Source organism: Sciurus vulgaris (assembly GCF_902686455.1).
Source record: "Sciurus vulgaris genome assembly, chromosome: 9".
NCBI lineage: Eukaryota > Metazoa > Chordata > Mammalia > Rodentia > Sciuridae > Sciurus > Sciurus vulgaris.
In genome coordinates this window covers 114,562,216-114,576,927 of record NC_136469.1, presented here as the reverse complement: position 1 = coordinate 114,576,927, position 14,712 = coordinate 114,562,216, and the positions used below count along the sequence as shown (strand labels likewise).

At 43.5% G+C, this 14,712-nt stretch overlaps 1 protein-coding gene across 1 annotated transcript in view; it reads left to right on the top strand.

Moving 5' to 3' along the window:
- The first annotated feature begins 4,568 nt into the window (after positions 1-4,568).
- Positions 4,569-14,712, top strand: part of FAM114A1 (family with sequence similarity 114 member A1) — a 66,435-nt gene continuing 56,291 nt past the window's right edge. The window contains exons 1-2 of the mRNA XM_079152858.1: positions 4,569-4,585; positions 12,926-13,281. Of these exons, the coding sequence (XP_079008984.1) occupies positions 12,934-13,281 (348 nt within the window). The 5' untranslated portion in view covers positions 4,569-4,585; positions 12,926-12,933. The remainder of the gene's footprint in view (positions 4,586-12,925; positions 13,282-14,712) is intronic.

The following is a 14,712-nucleotide window of genomic DNA, read 5'->3' as shown; positions in this document are numbered from 1 at the left end:
AGCCCTGGATCACTTTCCAACTTGTCTCCTAAGGCACTCACTCTTGCAACTATCCTCCCTCTTCTGCAACACCTTATTTTTTTCTAATGCAGTATTTCCAATCAGCACATAATGCTACAATTTCTCCCATCTTAAAAAAAAAAAAAAAAAAAAAAAAACTTCTTTTCACCCACAACCTTCTCTTCCTTTCTCCTCTTTACACCAGAACTCCTTGAAAGAATTGTTTTACCCCTCTCTCTAATTATCCCCCCTCCATTCTCTTAAATCTACTCCAATCAGGGTTCCTTCCCTCCTTCCCTACCACTCAAGAGAAATAACACTTTTCAAGGTCACCAATGACTGCCACATTGCCAGATTCAATGGTCAATTCTCGATTTTCACCTTATTTGAGTTACCAGAGGCATTTATACACCATTGAAAGGTCTTGAAAAGTTTTCTTTCTTGTCTTCTTGGACCCCATATTCTCCCTTCCCATTATCCCCCCATCCCTGATTTCCCTACATACTCACTGGTATTCCTTTCCAGTCTCCTTCTGGGTCTTCCTTATTTCTTTGACATGAAACACCCAAGACCCAGTTGTGGACATCTTTTCTCTAATTCCATGCGCTCTCATCCTGGTCCATAGTAACAAAATCATTTATTTGTTGATGACTCCCCATTACTATCTTCAGCCCAGACTTCTCCCCTAAACTCCTGACTTATATCCAACTGCTTCCTAAGCATTCACTAAGCTGAATCTTGAATTCTCACTACTCAAACTCCAAAACTGCTGGAGTTGTGAGCTTTTTCATCTCAACAAATAATATTTTTATTACTCTGGTAGCTCAGGCCAAAATCTTTGGAGTAACTCCTTTCTCTTTTGGTCAAAGGCTACATCCAACCCACGAGCAAATTTTGTTGGGGTTTCTCTGAAATATATCCTTAAGGAAAATACCTCTTACGCCTTCCACTACTTCTGTGGTGGTTAAAGCCAGCTTTGTCCCACATGAATAGCTTCAATGGCCTCCCAACTGGCCTCCCTGCCTCTATACTTCCCTGTACCCATTCAAACCCATTTCATCCCAAACCAACCAGACGCAGACACCAGAATCATGGCATGCTGCTACTTAAAAACTGTGAGGATCCCCTTCTCACTTAAAGTATAAACCCAAATCTCTACTAAAGTTGAAGGACACTGGTCAGTGTCCATCTTGGTGTCCATGACTTCTCTGGTCTCATCCCTTTCGACTCCTCCCCATCCTCCCTTTGCTCCAGTCACACTGGTCACCCAACCTTTCTGTGAGTGCACCAACCATGCTCCCACACTGTTCCTGCAGTTCCCTTCACCTGAGGCTGTCCCCAGACATCACCCTTGTTCGCTCTTTTACTTCCTTAAATCTATATCGAACTGCCACTTTCTCAGTGTAGGCCTTCCCCTGCAGTCCTGGCTCTCACCAATCATTCTTCAAACTCTATCATTTTATCCTTTATTCTGCCAGCTGATATCAAGTTAGGGTCCATCTCCTTTTTATAGACTATAAGTTCTTTGAGGGCATGACTTTGCTTTGCTCCTTATATTTGCAGTACCTAAAGCATACTTGTATACAGTAACATGATTTTTAAATTATTTGTTCTTTTTAGTTATATGTGGCAGTAGAAAGTATTTTGACATATCACACATACATGAAGTATAACTTCCCATTCTTGTGGTTGTATGTGATGTGGAGTTTCACTGGTGCTGTGTTCATATATGAGCATAAGAAAGTTATGTCCCATTCATTCCAGTCTTTCCTATTCCCATCCCCCTCCCTTCCCTTCATTCCCCTTTGTCTAATCCAAAGTACTTCTATTCTTCCCTCCCCTACCCCTCATGGTGTGCTAGCATCCACACAGCAGAGAACATTCAGCCTTTGATGGGGGGCGGGGGGGGGGGTTGGCTTATTTCACTTAACATGATAGTCTCCAGTTCCATTCATCTACCGGCAAATGCCATAATTTCATTTTTCCTTATGGCTGAGTAATATTAACATGATGTTTTTTGTGTTGAATAATTGGTTGAACCACATTGAAGGGCAACTGAGCCACATCTAGTAAAGATGACCCTGCCATTGCATTTTTAGCTTGGGAATACAAGAAAATGTGTACAAAGATGGCCCTGCAGCATATCTGTAATTGAGTGAAATATGAAACACACTAAATGGTCATCAGTGTGGAAATGAATAAATTGGGGCATGGAAGAGAATCCCACAAAGATGTTGAAATGAATGTCCTAAAGCTACATGTATGAACATGAGTGAGTCTAAAAACATAATTTTAAGTAAACAAGTGTACAGGATGTTATTTATAAAATTTTAAATCATTGAAAAAACAATTCTACATACATTTACGAGTGAAAATGTATGCAGTAAATGCATATAAATATGGGGGGAAGGGATATACAACCATCTCAGGACACTGGTTACCTTCAGGGATGGTGGAAAACGGAAGGGTGAACTTTCAAGTATATCTGCAACATGTTTTTCTTTTAAAAGAAGATTCTAAAAAGGCAAAAATTAAAATTCGTTAAATTCAAGCATCATCACAGTATTCTCTAGTTTTTTTACACAAATAAATATTTGTCATATTATCCTTTACTTATGCATTTGTTTCAAACACTCCAAAGCATTTAACTTTTAAAAATTTAAATTGCTGCAGGTGGAAAAACTGCGGTTGGAATCCCCAGCACAGCACCATGGGGAAAAATTTTTTTAATTGCAAAAAATTAAAATATCTGAAATAAAACCTGGTAGGCTTGAAAGCAGCTAAATTTGAGCAAAAGGGCATAATTTGCATTTGGCAAAATAAACTACAAAACAAACAAACAAATACCTTGTTGCTAGGATTGTTTCATTGAAATTCTTTATTGAACCGGTGTGGTATGGGGCAAAGAAGAAAAAGGAAATCAGCTTTTAAAAATGGAAAATGTGATTGGGCTCTGGTCAGCAGCAAGGCCCAGAAGGTACATGTAGCAGAGGTGTTTGCTTTCTCCAGGCAGGTGCAGAAATCATGGCATACATGTGGCAGTCCAGGTGAACAGAAACACACCTGTCACATTTACAACCCAATTCCATACCACTCACGGTTCAGAACTGAAATGGAAGGTTCAGAACATGCTCTCTATTCTATTTTAGAGGCAGAAAAAAACAAGGAACAGAGCCAAGTGATAATCAGGGTTCTAAGTTCTGGCTCAATTCAAAAAGATTGACCAGAATTGGAAGCAGCTTCCACACAACCATCTTCACATTAAGATACTTTTTGTTTTTTCTATTCATTAGCTTAATTTTTTAAAATTTTATATGGAAAACCTAAGGAAGAAGCTGGAAATGACCTGATTTGTTCATCAGTAAGGAAATTATTAAATAAACTGTGATACAAACATATTACAAAATAAAAGGCACTTCTCAAAATAGATATGAAGGTGACAATAATAGATAAGTAGGAAAAATTACAAAATATGTGAATATCTTGCCATATTTAAACTGTCTTTGTATACATGTGTTTATATAAGCTTAGAAAAACTACAATGGGATCTATGCATTATTAAAAATGGCAGTGATATTGAAGGGGTGAGAGCAAGGCTATTAGCATTTTTATTTAATTCTGAATTTATAATTTTTAAGAGTATAGGGTTGAAGCGGAGAAAATTGGCCTTAAATACATCACTCAGAAAGACTGTTTCTAAATTTTTTTCTGACTTTTTATGCCCAGCATGTATATGTATATTTTATATACATATATTTTTATACATGGATACATGTATATTTACAAAAGTAGTTCATACTTTACTTCCACTTTGTTTGCTGCCCCGCCGCCCAGCTTAATATTTAGCCACACATTAAAGAAGGCCTTCCTGCACGGCCTTCCTTTATAATTTTTAGCAACTACAACGTATCCAACTGTTGGAAGTCACGGTAGGGTATTTCACCGATCTGTTATTGTGGGACAATTACAGTGCTTCCGGCTTAAGTAGCCACAGTAAAGAACGCTGTCCGCCCACGTTGCCCTTTGTTTATTGAGGACAACTGTGCATTTTCTAGGCCAAAGTTAATGCATTTGGGTTTGATTCACATTTCCAAACTGGCCCTCTATAAGGAGGGGTTTTGTTGTTGTTGTTATTGTTTGTTTTTTAAAATCACAGCGCATTCCCACCCACACGGTCAGGGAAATCCATTCCACGCAGAATCAGAAAATCACAACCGGCCGAGCTACCTCCTCTCCATGGAGCCGCAAGGCGCTCGGGGCGTGGGCTAAAGGCATAGCAAGGGACCCCGCGAACCCCAGGCCCGTCGGGTTCCGGAGCGCAGAGCCGGGACAAGCAAAGTTTCCCGGAAGGATGGGCCAGCGCAGCCCGGCCGGGGCCAGGGGACCCGGGACCTAGGGTCCCGCGGCGGGGCGGGGCGGGGGCGCAGGGGGCGGGACCCCTCTCCGCCGGCCGCGGGCGGGGCAGCTCGGCCCGGCCCACCCCGCGCCCCGCCCCGCCCGCCCTCCGGCCGCGTCCCCGCTGGCCCTGCCGACGTGGCGGGGCGGGACCGCCGGGCGCTCCCGCGCGCACTCGGCCGCCTGAGCGGTAAGAGCCCCGGGCACCCTCTCCCCATCCCCTTCCCCCGGCGGGCGGGGGATCGCCGGGCAGCCGCAGCGGGGTGGTGGGGAGTCCCTGCGGTGGCTCCTTGTCTCGAGCCCCCCGAATCCTGCCCTCTGCGTTAGTGAGAAGCCATCGGCGGGGACTTGGCACCCGGCGCGCGAGCGGGGAGGAGCCGGCTTAGGGTGAAGGTCCGGGGAGTCTTGGACTGCGCGGCCGGGGGCCCTGCGTGGGTGCGGGCGTGTGAGTGTGTGTGTGTGAGTGTGTGTGTCGCTCGGGTCCACGCTCATGCACACACCCACACGCCCGCACGCCGGGTCTGCCCCCTCGGCCAGCGTGAGTCCCCGCGGAGCCTGCCTTGTCCTCCCAAAGTATCCAGTCTTGGCACCAGGCAAGTCTGAAAAGTTTCCCCAGTGTCCCAGGTCCAAGTCAGAGGCAGGCTGCAGGGTCCTCGCAGCCCAGGGACAGAAGGAGCAGGTCCCTGTAAGGCAAGCCCCCCACCCCCGGGGAGCGCCTGCCCTTGGCCTCCAAAAGCCAAGCCCAGGCCTTGACCTTCCACCCAAGCCTGTCACCCCTCCCCTGCAGACCTGCGCCCTGCTAGCTTTCCCCCAACTCCCCGGCCCCCCGTCAAGCCTCTGAGTTTCACAGCCCTAGGCTTGGTCCTATCCCCCAATCCAACTCCCTCCACTCGTTCGTCTCACCTTCTTCCTGGAATCTGGTGAGTATTTCCAGTCATCTCCCATCAGACGCCTGAAGACATCTTTCTATGGGCGGTGAGAACAGCACCTATGCCCTGTTGATCCCATCAATTTCCCATCCTGAACATCTTGAAGGGTTTCTGCAAGTGGCTTTTAAAATCAATGTCTTGAATTCCTTAAGACCTCAGCCAGCCTATGGTAACTGAGAATGAATCGGGCTCTGTTCCGGGCTCTGAACCCAGAGGCTCTTTCCGCTCTTGCTTCCTCCTAGAGGCCCTTTCCTACGGGACACATATACCTAGGCTCCCTTCTCCTTTCTTAGTAACTTCTTACATTGTAAGCTTTAAGCAAAGCAATTAAACTTTAGGAAGTTTGAGGCACAAGTGAAAGAACCAGTGCAGAAGAAATTTGAAGGTAGGAGGGGGATTTCCTGAATCTTCAGGATTCAGACCAAAGAAGTAGACATTTATTTATAACTCCAAGTTTATATCAAACATTACTTCTTTTAAAATAGTATCAAGCACAATATATTTCAGTTTGGTAAGTTTTTGTGAGTCAGAAGTAACTAGTTGCTGTTGGTCACAGTCCTAGAAGTGAAAATGATGTAGAAACAAGTACTTTTAAGGCAAGTGTAAAAATCTGTGTCAAGTATCATGAAAACATAGAAGTAGAAGAAGCTAATTTTTTGGAAGGAGTAGGGTAGATTAAGGAAAGTTCCAAAGTAAAATGTGATGTGAGACGTTGGGTTTCTGTGGGCAGTAGGAGTTTGCCAGGCAGGTGGAGGCAGGGCAGCCCAGGCAGAGGAACCAGCTTGAGCAAAGGCAGGGTTCATGACTAATGATGGTCAATGAGGACAGGTGCTGGCGAGGATGGAGGCCCGTGTTGAGAGCCACAGGAGACAGAGCAAGCCACAGGTGCTGTGCAAAGGTGCTCACACCTAACAGTTTTTAAACAAAGGAGCAAGTAGGTCTTGCCTATGTTTCAAAAAATTTTCTGGCAGACACATGGAAATTGGTCTGGGGTCTGGGCCCATGTCTGTATGCTTGTCAAGCTGCATTGGGACTAGAAGAGTCTCATCCAGAGATTTTATTCCTGGTCCTTCACTAACTAGTAGTTTTTTTTTGTTTTTTTTTTTTTTTAACTGGGAGAGGTGACCTCATACAGACTATCATGTTACCATATTTATATTTTGCCAAGTGAGGACTTTAAAAAAAAAAAATCCATCCACTGTCACCACTTTTTCATAAAAGGAGAGACATTTTAATACTGATAAAAAGCACAAAAGCTAAACATGCAGGATGAAGCCAGAGCTTTACGTTTAATAAATTTAGATTTATTAAAAACTGAAAATCTTGTCCTCATTTTTCTGTCATCAGGGGCCAGTCCTGCAGTCAGGGTTGGGAACAAAGTATCCATATCATCTTGTCCATCTTACTCTACAGAGAAGGAAGGGAGGAAGCCCACTGAGAATGAGTGAGCTGTCTGCCCACAAAGGAACTTTGCCACCAGAGGCTACAGCCTGTGACTCTCACAGGGCCCTGCTCTTTCCATGTCCAAATCCCATCTTTCCCACACCTCTCTATTGCGACATGCAGCCCCTTGTCCTGGCTCTACAGATATCCATCCTGAGTGTCCAGAGCTCATTCCTGATGCAGGGCATTTGCACGGGCTCTTACCCTACCACTCTCAAATAACCTTATCAAAGCCATTTTCAGGATTCTCCTTTGCATGAGGTCAGTGTAGCTCAGGCGCCTTTTCCCCTTCACTTGTTGTACTGTTTTGCATCACTTTTTGGCTGTTTTGTTTTAGCTCCTCAGATTATTCATTTCTGAAAGACAGTGACCGTGTATCCTGTCTTACACTTACTTGGGGGAGCCGTGGCATTGCTGCACCAATACCTTGGATAGTTCTAAGAGCATTTTAGGTGATGAATGAATTTGCTCATGAAAAACTAACTTATTCCCAGCACACAAAGACGTCTTTATACGCCACCCTTCCTCACCCTGGAGTTTCCTGAAGCAGCCTCCTTGTTCCTGTGGGTTGCGTCTCCCTAGCATCAAAGCCACGGACGTGGCTGCAGTGGCAAGTATTCCGAACCAGAGATCAGGAAAGATTTCTGACTGCACTTACAGGGCACTGAGGCAGAGATGAGGGTCGTCCCCAAAAATGTCGAGTGTATCATCGCTGAAGTCCTGGTAGACTCTCCTGGTCACTGCTCAGAAACAGCCGTGCATTTATAGTGCACAGTGTCTAGTGATTTTGGACAAAAGGGCATGGTCTAAAAAAAATTATTACTTTTTCCCCATCACAGTAGCATCCAGAGTTGATAAAGTTCTTTCAGAACCAAATAAATTTTAAAAGAGCATTTGCTTCTTTCTCACTTTTTTTTGTTTATTATTATTATTATTATTATTATTATTTGGTTTTGGTTTGGAGAAAATTACACCCATACAGGTAGAAATAAATACAAATTAGAAATACACACAGTTAGAAGTCCAAATAGAGCTGATCTCATGGCGACATTTCTATTGAACATATGTAAAAATCTGGTCTTTCTGAAATGCACACAGTGGCCATCAGTTCTGTGAGTTGAGTCCTCCTAGCATCAATGCCGGGGACATGGCTTCCACCTCCCTAACCCGGAGGCTATGTATTGATGTGTATATTAGCAACTAGACTTATCTATACAGCCTGTTCTTGTTAGCTTGAAGTCCTAGCTCTCTGTCCTTTAGGTGTCTGCTCTGGAGGAAGGACTCAGACAACTTTTTAGTCAGTTTCAGGCTGTGGAGTTCTGCAGTCAGCTAGAAGCACCCGAAAACCCTACTCCAAAGGGCAGTAGGCTGCTGGATTTAGTATAATTATATGCCCTGATCACAGAAGGGCAGAGGGACCAGTACGTTTTTTCTCACTGATCCACATATCTTAAGCACTTTCCATTTCACAAGTGGGAAAAAAAAAAAAAAAAAAGATTTCTAAGACTTATGCTAATTAGCATACCCTGAAGCGCCAGTCAGAGAAGGCAGTATTGAACCCTCTCCAGAGGTGGACACCCAATTATGGATTTTGAAATGCTCACTAAAGACCCCTGGAGAGCATATTCCTGAATAGGGCACTTTACATGTTAACCAGCCACCCTGAGGGTGTAAATTAGAACTAATTAACTTGCACTGTCACATGGTATATGCTGAAGGATTTTAGAATACATTAGGAACAGTATAACAGTGCATTAGGACAAAACATGTGTCTCCAAGTGCCATTATGGGTTTTCTTTGCCCATGAGTGTTTATCAGAGCCAGGTTTATTCTCACAGGAGAGTGAAATCGTTTGGCGTTGCTTCATAGTGCATATTGTTATGGTGTGTGATGGCCCCTCCTGTAGTCCCGCAGCTCCGGAGGCCAAGGCAGGAGGATCGCAAGGTAAAGGCCAGCCTGGGCAATTTCGTCAGACCCTGTCTCAGAGCAAGAATGCTTCTGGGTTTAATCCCAATAAGATAAATAAATAAATAAATATTATTTTACAAAGAAATAAAAATTAGAATATCAGATAATGTCTCTGGCCAGTTACAGGTGAAAAGGGGGATAAAAGTGATTGTGCCGAAGTACCGTTTATTCATGCGATTCTCAAGGTTGTGGCCCAGAGCCCAGGCAAGGATAGGCTAGATTAAGACAGAGAAATCTTCTAGCAGTCAAGTGATGCCCTAGGCCGGGGCCAGCAGACATATTCTATAACAGGCAGATAGTAAATATTTTAGGCTTTGTAACTTCTTGGGCCTTAGGGTCTGTGTTGGAACTCCCCACCCAGCTACTGTATGCTGGAGAAGCCCTAACTATGTGAACAAGGGGTACATCTCTGTCCATTAAAATTTCATTTCTAAAGCAGGCAGAAGGCAAGATTTGGCAGTTAGGTTCTAGTTTGCCAACCCCCTGTCCTAGGCCATTCCTGACTCAGGAAGAGGTTTCCACAAAGATGTTACCAGCTTCCAAAGGACAGCTTTTCAAATACCGCCTCCCCGCCAGCCCCCACTTAGTTCCACCTGCTCCAGAAACCTGAGGTGCACCCCTTTTCTGCAGAGCGGGTGTGTATTGCTCTTGACTCTTTCAGCTAGACTTTGAGCAGATTCCTGGACAGCCCATGCCATCCTCACATATCCTGGACTTGTTATTTCAGCTTGAAGGAGTGAGCACCCTTTGCCCCTCCCTCCTGTAGATTTGTGTACAGGAGTCTTATCATCGAATTCAGGATCTGGCAGGTATTTCTGTTTTAAAAAAAGACATTCTAACTCAGTGTTGTAGTTTAGATCTGGATTGTCCCCAAGGGCCCATGTGTTATCGTCTCCAGCTTGGTATTATTGGGAGATAATGAACACTTTAGAGGTAGAGCCTAGTGGAAGGTCTTCTGATCCCTGGGAGTGTACCCTGGAAGGGAACTTGGGACCCCAGACTCTTCTTCCTTCTCTTTTTCACCCAGCCATGAGGTGAGTGATTTTGCTGTACCACATGTTCCTGTCATCATGCAGGACCTCACCACAAGCCCAAAAGCAACAGGGCCAAAAATCATAGACTGAAAACTCAAAACTGTGAACCAAAATAAACCTTATCTCTTTATAAGTTGATTATCTCAGGAATTTGTTGAAGTGACAGGAAGCTGAGAACACTCTGTTAACTGTGAGGTAAAGGAACAAAAGTAAGATAATATGGAATTGTAAAATCATTTGGAACCACCAGATGTAAGAGCGCCTCAGAGAATCTCTACATGAATATTAATATAACTCAACATCATGTTTGTTGACCTTCCAACTATGTGCAAAAAGGGATTTAAGTGCTATGTGAAATACAAAAACAAAACCGGGAACACGCTGACTTCATAGAAGTTACAATTTAATAGGAAAAAAGAATACCTTAAGTAACTTTAATCAAAGTGGATATGACCTATCCAAGGTAGGGTAGACACAAAGCATGCTGGGTGTTCAGAAAAAGAAAAATTCAGTCCAATTGGGAGGAACAAAGAATGGAGGAGACAGTTGTTTGATCTGGGCCTTAAATGGGTAACACACACACACATACGATATGGAAATATATATCCATATCCAATAGTCATCTGAGGGCCATTGGGAATGTGTACATACACCTGCATTGTCTCATTTGTCTCAGAAGGGAATAGTGAGAGGTAAGCCTTGCAGGGTCAGAGCACAAAGTTCCCCAGATGCCAGCTGAAGCATGTGACCTCATCTTAGCAGGGATAAGAGGATCTATGGACAGGAGAGTGATGTAATTATAGCTGAAGGATGGGGAGATGGGAAGAGAGCAGCAGTGGAGGGGGTGAACCCCAAACTGAAATAGCATGAGTCATAATGAAGGCCCGTCAGTGAAAACAGAAGTAGAAGAACAGATGCAGATTCTGCATACAGAACCTCTAGGATTTGGGCACTGGGTGAAAGTCAGGGAAGAGTCAGGTAGCATTGCAGATAGGGCTCTGATGGGTTCAATCTCAAAATCAGATGTGCCTTCATATCTGCCTTATACTAAAAATGTGGCCTCTGAGCCTCAGTTTCTTCATCTACAAAATGGAGCTCATCATATCTAACTTGCAAGAGATATTACATTTAAGTGGCCTGGATATAGTAGGTACTTAGTAAATGACAGCTATTGATAGTATATATACCTGAGAAGATGAAGCTGTAGTCAGTGACAGTGCTGAGATTTTTAAGCCTGGATTGTTGAGGGAAATCTAGGTGTTAAGGGAAACACAAAAGACAAGAAGATCTAGAACTAAGAGTAAGACATTAAGTTTCCCTCCTCCAGCTGGCCATTAGAAATACTTGTCTGGAGGTAGAATTTTTTCTTTAAATAACAGCATTATTGAAATATATTTTATATTCTCCAAAATTCACTCATATAAAAATGTGCAGCTCAGTGGTTTTTAGTATATGTACAGAATCGTACAGCCATTATGACCATCTAATTCTGGAACATTTTCATCAAACCCAAGAGGAACCCCATCCTCCATTCATCCCCTTCACAAATCTTTCCATCTCTGTGGAATGGAGGAAGAGGATATTTGAGAGCCACAACATAGAAATGGTGCCTGAAAACTGTCAGAGAGGAATGTGACCCACCAAGGAAGAAGACAGCAACAGAAAGGATGAGCCAGCCTTGTGGAGTGGCTATTTGAGCGGACAGGAGGGTTAGCAGAACCCCTTGAGTAAACCTGCACACAGTGTGGCCAGTGCTTTAGATGCTTCTCACATACCATGGTTTTTGTAACAACTTGAGATCTGACCAGTTGTTAAACACTGAGGTTAACAAAATACCCACCAGTTTGCCTGAGATTTGACTTCTTATTCAGTGAAAACACCTTGTCTTCATTCTTGCCTAAGCAGATGATCATCCTGGACCAGCCTGCTCAATCTGGGTGACCCCAGAAAGTAGTCATATGTGCCTATGTAAATTTAAAGTCAACGATTGAAAAATTAAATAAAATTAAAAATTTAGTTCCTCCACTGCACAAGTCATATTTCAAGTGCTCAGTAGCCTCTTGTTCATTGCCACATCAGACGGTGTATGTACAGAGCAATCACATTGTTATGGAACGTTCTATATGGACTTTCTTAGTAGAGATAAGAGAAAGGGCCTACCGCCCTACATGAAATCAAAACTTTTAAAAAGAGCTCTCTGCATGATAGCCTGCTCCTTATTTGAGTTCATGACTCACTTCTTTCCCTTTCATCCTTGTGTTTTCCTGACTAAGCCATTGTCCAAGGAGAGTTCAAACCTTCCCCACCTGTCTCCAACAATGCAACATTTGTGTATATGTAGCTCTTTCTTGTTAATCTCTGATGACATTGCAAAGCCATCTGGTAAATATATTTTTATAAACTCCCAAATATTTTTTATGCTGTTCTCATTATTTTCTACCAAGATAATTAATAAAGTCAGATTAAACAAATAATTTTATGGTTAATACTGAATTTCCATATGCTTATCTCTTCATGCAAGGTAAGAAATCCTTATAAGTTTAAAAATAGGGCTATAGGTATATATTAGTTTTCTATTGCTGCTGTGTCAAATTGCAACAAATTGAGTGGCTTATACCAATCCAGATTTATTTTCCTGCTGTTCTAGAGGTCAGAAGTTTGAAATTAGTTTCTTCTGGCTCAAGTCAAGGTGCCAGCAGGGCTGGTTCCATGGAGTCGTGGAGGGAAGAATGGCTTCCTTCTCTTCTTCAGCTTCTAGTGGCTGCCCTTGTAGCTCGGCATGTGGCTTCTTCCTTCATTTTCAAAATGCATCACTTGAATCCCTGCTCCTGTCATTGCACCTTCTCCTTGTAGTCAAGTCTTCCTCCGAGGAGGACACTTGGGGCTACATTTAGGGCCCATTCCGGTAAACCAAGATAATTTTCCCACCTTACGATCCTTAACTAATCACATCTGCAGAGTTCCTTTTACCATGTAAGGCAACATTCACAGGTTCAGGGATTGGGAGATGGGTATCAGCTTGCTACAAGATCACATAAAGCTATTTATCAGTAGAAAGAATTTACCCTAGACTTAATTGGGTTATTCAGGGCATTGAATGAAAACTTAACAATTCAGGTCAAAACATAAAATGTTTGTTGGTAATTGTGTTGACAGATACTAAAATGTCTGATGATGCCAATGACACCATAGCCACTGCAGACGGAGAAGAAATTACTAAGATTTCAAGTAGCAATTCTTTACCTGAGGATGCAGAAGCACACAGTGATTCAGCTACAACCTCAAACGAGCTGGCACCAGCGGAGCCCAGAGGAGACTTGCATGAGGATGCAGCTGGTCAGGGTGCAGAGACTGCTGCTGCTGGGCACCCGCAACAGCCCAAAGATGCAGGTACCAGGGAGACCCCCCTCAATGGAGACGTGACCGAGGACACACTAGCAGAGTGCATCGAGTCCGTCAGTCTCGAGGGAGAACCTGGATCCGAAATACCCCTGAAAGAACAGAATGATATGGTAAGAGTGGTCATTCAGATCATTTCAACTTAAGTTCTTCCCAACACCTACTGTCTTAGACCATTTTCTGTTGCTACCAAAACCATACCATAGATTGGGCATGTTATATAGAAAGAAGGTTTATTTTGACTCAAGAGTTCTGGTTCAAGGTCAAGGGGCTGCATCTGGTGATGGCCTTCTTGCTCAGGGCATCACATGGCTAGAGAAAGGGAGTGCACAGGAGACCTATCCAAACTGGCTGTGATAACCCATTAACTATTCTCAAGATAATCCATTAACTCATGAATCCATTAGTCACAGGAATGAGTTAATCCTTTCATGAGGACGAAGACCTAATCACCTCTTAAAGGTCCTTCCTGGTCCCAACTCTTAATATGTCTTAATGAAGATTCAATTTCAACATGAGTTTCAGAGAGGACAAACCATATACAATCCATAGCACCTACCATGTGCAGAACTTTGTGCCAAGTTCTGCAAGTGGGAATTGAGAGCTCAGAATATACTATAACATCACCTCCATCATCAAAAATGTGTTTTGTGGTGAGATAAGACATACACAAATAACTTGTTGCTCTCATGTTTGCATTTGAATAATTCTGTTGTTAATAGTAATAGTAGCCACCAATTACTGATGCAGCCTGTGTGCCAGGCACTCCACTGGCCACCTATATGTAATTCAGAGCTAGGTATTATGAACTCCCATTTGCAGTTGAGGCACCCAGGCACAGAGGCATTGAGCAGCTTGTCCTGAGCTGCTCTGGAGTGAACAGAGAATATCATAATATCAGACTTAATGATTCCAGGTCAGAAAGGAGTCAGATTCTATCCTAGATAAGGCAGAGTGTTCATAAGACCACTAAAATTCTGCACAGTTATACATCTACTGCGGAGATCGTCACATTCAGATCACACATACCACCTTCCAGGAGACCAGCCATAGAGCCACCTCCCACACATTCCCCTCTGGAGAATAAGAAAGACCAGCGTCTCCTTGTTGGTATCCTGGTCTATACCCAGCAGGACCACACAAGCTGGGTTTTCTTGGTGCCTCCCCTCTAGGCATGTAGGGAGGGATGGGGCAGCAGGTGCTCAGCATGGAGGGAGGATAGATGGCCTTCTAGATGATGGTGCAGGAGAGGGTCAGGGTCTGTTCTCCACCAGCCCTGCTCACCCTGAAGAGTGCACCTTAGATCACTCCCTTAAAGTGACTCTGTGGCATGTCATAAGGGACAGGAATAAAATAGGGAGGGGAGAGGGGCCGAGCATTCATTTTCCAATTGTCATTGACTCTGGGTGAGAGATCTCATTTCTCTGTGCTTCAGTTTTTTCCTTTATAAAATGAAGAATTCTCACCTGGAGACCTTGATGTATCCTTCTGACTAATGTGTCGTGACTTTTATGCAAAATGGAGTTACCCTCACTTTCCTTAAG